Source organism: Temnothorax curvispinosus, unplaced genomic scaffold (genome assembly GCF_003070985.1).
Source record: "Temnothorax curvispinosus isolate PA1 unplaced genomic scaffold, ASM307098v1 QBEX01015324.1, whole genome shotgun sequence".
In the NCBI taxonomy this organism is placed as follows: domain Eukaryota; kingdom Metazoa; phylum Arthropoda; class Insecta; order Hymenoptera; family Formicidae; genus Temnothorax; species Temnothorax curvispinosus.
Window position 1 is genome coordinate 1 of NW_020225104.1, and position 4,803 is coordinate 4,803.

Here is a 4,803-nt window from a genome sequence, read left to right on the forward strand (position 1 = left end):
GTTCGCGTCGGAACGATCGAACCCGTCGGTGAGTGATGCAGCTGGGTAACCTTCAAAACACGTGACATTTCGCGTTTTTGCGATTTTCTTGATCTAGTGGACCGTTGTTTGCGAACTACGGGCTCGAATTTTACGGGTGATTGCGCTAGATTTACGTCGTCTCTCGTTAATACACGCGAGACGAAGAGACATTATTACAGCTGTTAATATACCCTAGTCATTAGTGACGCGTTATGGCAGTCAAAACATTTGGTTGAAAAGCAGATCCCATAGTAATTTTTATTGATCAGTGATTTATCGATTTTTTAATTACGAATTAATTATTTTAAAGTTATACGTATATAATGGTCAGAAATGCCTCTAGATTCTGATGCTAAGGGGTGGTGAAGGATGTGGAGTGGTGAGTTTGTACAAGAATGAAGAGACATAATCTACAAAACGTTTTATTGGTGATGGCAATGTCAAAAATACACCATATCCTTATATATTATACGTACAATCCTTCATCATCCCTTCATCCCCTTAGAATATGCCTTAGAATATGAAGGAGAAATTTCTGACCTCCCCTGGGAAAAGGTTGTTTATCATGTTACCCTTCACTGAGTTTGTCTACATAGTTTTTTAGCACTCTGTATACATACCGATATATATTTTTTGTTTATAACTCGCTAAGTGTGCTGATAAGCTGGATCGTTTTATGATTGATTGGTATTTTCAGAGATTCCACTGTAATATATATTTACATAATATGCGTCGAGCACGTATTAAGGCTTTGGCTGCTGTGCCACTTCGGAAGAAGGCTCTGCAGGATTCGGTAGATTCTATTGATGCTAACAATGCGGCTGATAAGGAAAAGAAAGAAGAAAACGTATCTGACATCAGAATAGAACGAGATGCTACTAAGGACGTTGCAAAGGTAAAAGAACAGAAAGAGGAAGACGTAGCTACGACTGATATATTTGAACAAAAAGAACAAGAAGAAGATGTATTCAGCACTGATATACCGAAACAAAAGAAACAGAAAGAGGAAGATGTACTTAATACTGATGTACCGGAGCAAGAAGCTGCCAAAGATGTGAGAGTCCAAGAGGAACCTATGAAGAATGAACAAAACAAAGTCAGTTTAAGAGAGTCAGTTACAGTCGAAATAGCAGATTCTGAAGAATTGAGTTCTCCACGAAAACCAGACTCTCAAGAGTTACGTGCTCAAGCAACGCTACGTTCTCAAGAATCTCCGCGTACTGGAGTCAAGCTGGACAAAGTTACTGATCAATCGGTTCAGAAAAGTACTCTGCTACCAGATGTGCCTGTAGTATCAGATATAGGTAAGGGTCATGTGAGAAGATTAAGAAATTTAAAAGAACACACGAAGAAAAATATTTTATATTTTGATTTCTGTGTCAATATATTTATATATAATATATTATAATATCAATATATTATAATATTACCTTTTAAGATTATGTGTATTTTAATATACATATTTTTCAGCCTCTCCTACAAAGATACAGACTCGCCCATGTTTCATGAGACCTACTCCAAGGTTGGACAGTGGCGGTAGAATAAGAAAGAACAGTATACAGGGAAGTGGTGCGAGCGCGAGTGAATCAGAGGACGAACACAGCAAGCGAGTGCAATCCGTCGTGCCGGGTCGCGTACGAAATGATTCCATCTGTTCCGTACAAAGCAATAAGGAAGGTACTACCAATGACAATCAAAACAGTCCTCCGAAATTTAAAACGACGCAGAAAAAACGTATGCTGGTGTCGGAATCTGCGAGAAAGCTGGCTGAAGCCAGAAGGGAGTTTTTGCTGAAGCATGAAAATAGAGCACCTGATAGAAGCCAATTGAAAATGTACGATTTGATATACTATAATCCCGTGTCAAATCCCATGAAGAGAATGCCAGTTGGACGAAGACAAGTGACTACGCCACAGTGAGTATATTGAATTGTGTAATAGGTAGTGAAATTAAAATATCAAAATTTTGTTGTATCGTAAAAATCTGATTGTTCTCCAGACCGGTGGAAATTCCCATGGCGGTGGAAGAGGAAGAAGAGGATGATCCATCCAGACCAAAGGCAATGCCCACGCCGCAGGTGAAAGTGGGTCCCGATGGTGAATTGATAATAGACGAACAAAGTCTCGTGATAGAACAAACAGATGCGAAAAGGGATGAAGAAATATTAGCGAGCGAGGCTACTATCGAGGACGAAAATTCCCATGGCGGTGGTTTCTATAAGAAGCATAAGAGGAGCAAGGAGTGGCCGAAATGGGAAACATTTAAATTTTACAGAGTTTTAAATGTAGTAGGTACGGATTTTCTATTGATGCAAGCACACTTCCCGAATAGAAGTAGACAAGAAATTAAGCAGAAGTATAAGAAGGAGGAGAGAGTTAATCGACAATTAATCGAAAAAGCTTTGAAATATCATCAAGAATTTGATACCGATATGCTGGGAGAGCAACTAGGTAAGTTTCATTTATTTATTTTTTTTAATTCTACTTTTATACATAGTAGTTGGAAAATATATAAAACAATGAGTATAAAAAACTTTGACAAATTGTTTATGAGATTATTCTCAAGTAAGAAATATATGAATATAGATCGTATAAAATATGAATATAGATTTTCACTACTAACGTAGTTATAACAATTTATAGTTTCTTGCTACATCATTAAAATTCAAAGCATCTTTTATTTTAATTGTAAACGTTTTGATATTTTTATTAAAAGTCTCTATGGCAAGTTTCTGATTTTACCACAACAGCAATTAAATTTTAATTGTAACTATGTAAATATTGAAAAACTTTTGTAGATTAATCCTAATACATCTTCTATATGTATTTTTTTTGAGTTTTGATTTTTTGGCGTTCTAAACAAGTAAATTACAAAATATGTTTTGTCATTAGAAATGCTGCAAAAACTAGAAAATTTTCAAGACACGCCTAAAAGAGCACCGGAGAAAATTAAGAACGGACAATGCTTGAGTAGAACTGACAGAAAACGCAAGCATCGTAAGTATACTGTAATTTTATCTCATGATAATAATGTGATCAATATTAATACAATAGTAATAGAGTATTTCTTAACGAATGGATATATTAAGGAATTATATTTTGTACGAATTATTACACTTATGGGAAATTAATCTACTAAATGATTACAGGATTAGTAGCGAAAAGTATCGGAGAGTGTGAGAAACTCTCCAACGATCAAGGAACTGAAGATACAACCATAGAATCGACAAACGGTGAAATTGATATAGAAATAAATAGCGACATAAATACTGCTCAGCAACATTTGGAAAAAAGATGCAAAGCGCGGAAATCGAAGAAGCGTTTGGATGATGAATCTGAGAAATTCGATGATTACAGTTCTGACACAGGTGCTGATTCGGACAGCTCTGAGGAAGTTTATCAACCCAGACCGACTAGATCCGGCAGACTGACGAAGAAAATAAGGAAACTACAAGCACCTGATATTAGTACGTCTAACAGTAATACCGGGAATGAAACGTCAATAGACGATAAGCCTATGATACCGTCACACGTAGCTGTCGAAGTTACAGAATATGTAAATACATCAGTTACGAATAGTGGAAACACGGAAACGTCTTGTTCCGACAATATTATGAAAATAATACCGAACATTAATCAAATGGAGCCAGGAGCCTTGGTAATCGTCTCGAAAGAATCTACAGAGAATCCTGGAAATACTATTTTACAAGTTTATATGGTTGCTTCGAACATCGACTCCACCACAACAGTTACACCTAGCGCGGCATCCGGGATTGAGTCATCGGAACCTTTATCCAATAAATCGGAAAATGCCGAACCGAATACGATTAACATTGTGGATGACGCTGAAAAGTGATTTTTTGCAATTAATTATAATCTAACTTAACCCTCCATTTGTAAACGTTTTTTTGCACCCTCGGAGCGTAAACATGGGTCTGTCATGTTTGAATCTAAAAAAATTTACAAAATATCTGTCTACATTGGCTGCGTTCAGCGAAAAAAGCAATTTGCAGTGAACGCTCAATGATTTTTTATTATGATTGGTTTCCACAATTAGAAACGGGGAAGAAGGCCAATCATGTCAAAAAATCACTGAGCGTTCACTGAGCTGCTTTTCCGCTGAACGCAGCAATTGTAGTTGATGATTTTATAGTCATTTTGATAAACATCGTTTATTTAATATTTTCTAACAGGCTTGCAAGTTTTACAGTTATAAGCAGATATAATTTTGGTTCGGATGCCGCGTTTACAGACGGAGAGTTAGAAAGCAAAAAAACTACTAACAGGATATATCCTTAATTGGGATATTAAACGTTGTAAATTTATAATATAAGATAAATATTTCATTTTTTCTTAACTATATATATATTGTGTATGTAAAATATATGTTTTTTATACTGATTGCAAATGGAATTATAATGTATGAAACGTTTCTTACCTGTGTGTGTAGGTAGATTTATTTTCCGACGAAACGGAAAAACGTGATAAGAATTGAGCAATGTATGTATGTGCAAAACGAGGGTCGTGTAATTTACTTTAAAAAAAACCTTTTTTATTAGAAGTTTTATATGCGTATGTCCACTTACTTTGTCGTTCAATTCGTGTATCAAGTAAAAATTTTGTAGAGCGATGAGAAATGACAAAAAATATATTGCCCTGATGCTATTTCTCTATTTACATAATCGGTGTTATGTTACAAATACCGGATATGTATATATCATACACTGTACATTCTTGTACAATCACAATATTCTATTGAGTAAATCGGTATAGAATTAAGAAT

General features: G+C 35.5%; 1 protein-coding gene across 1 annotated transcript; it reads left to right on the forward strand.

The window, feature by feature from the left end:
* Positions 1-6: 6 nt before the first annotated feature.
* On the forward strand, positions 7-4,090 carry LOC112465546 (transcription factor TFIIIB component B'' homolog). Its single transcript, XM_025033129.1, has 6 exons — positions 7-28; positions 719-1,325; positions 1,492-1,936; positions 2,020-2,471; positions 2,913-3,017; positions 3,170-4,090. Exons 2-6 carry the CDS (start codon positions 749-751, stop codon positions 3,874-3,876), a joined length of 2,286 nt encoding a protein of 761 aa, XP_024888897.1. The 5' UTR covers positions 7-28; positions 719-748; the 3' UTR covers positions 3,877-4,090.
* The last annotated feature ends 713 nt before the right edge of the window (positions 4,091-4,803 follow it).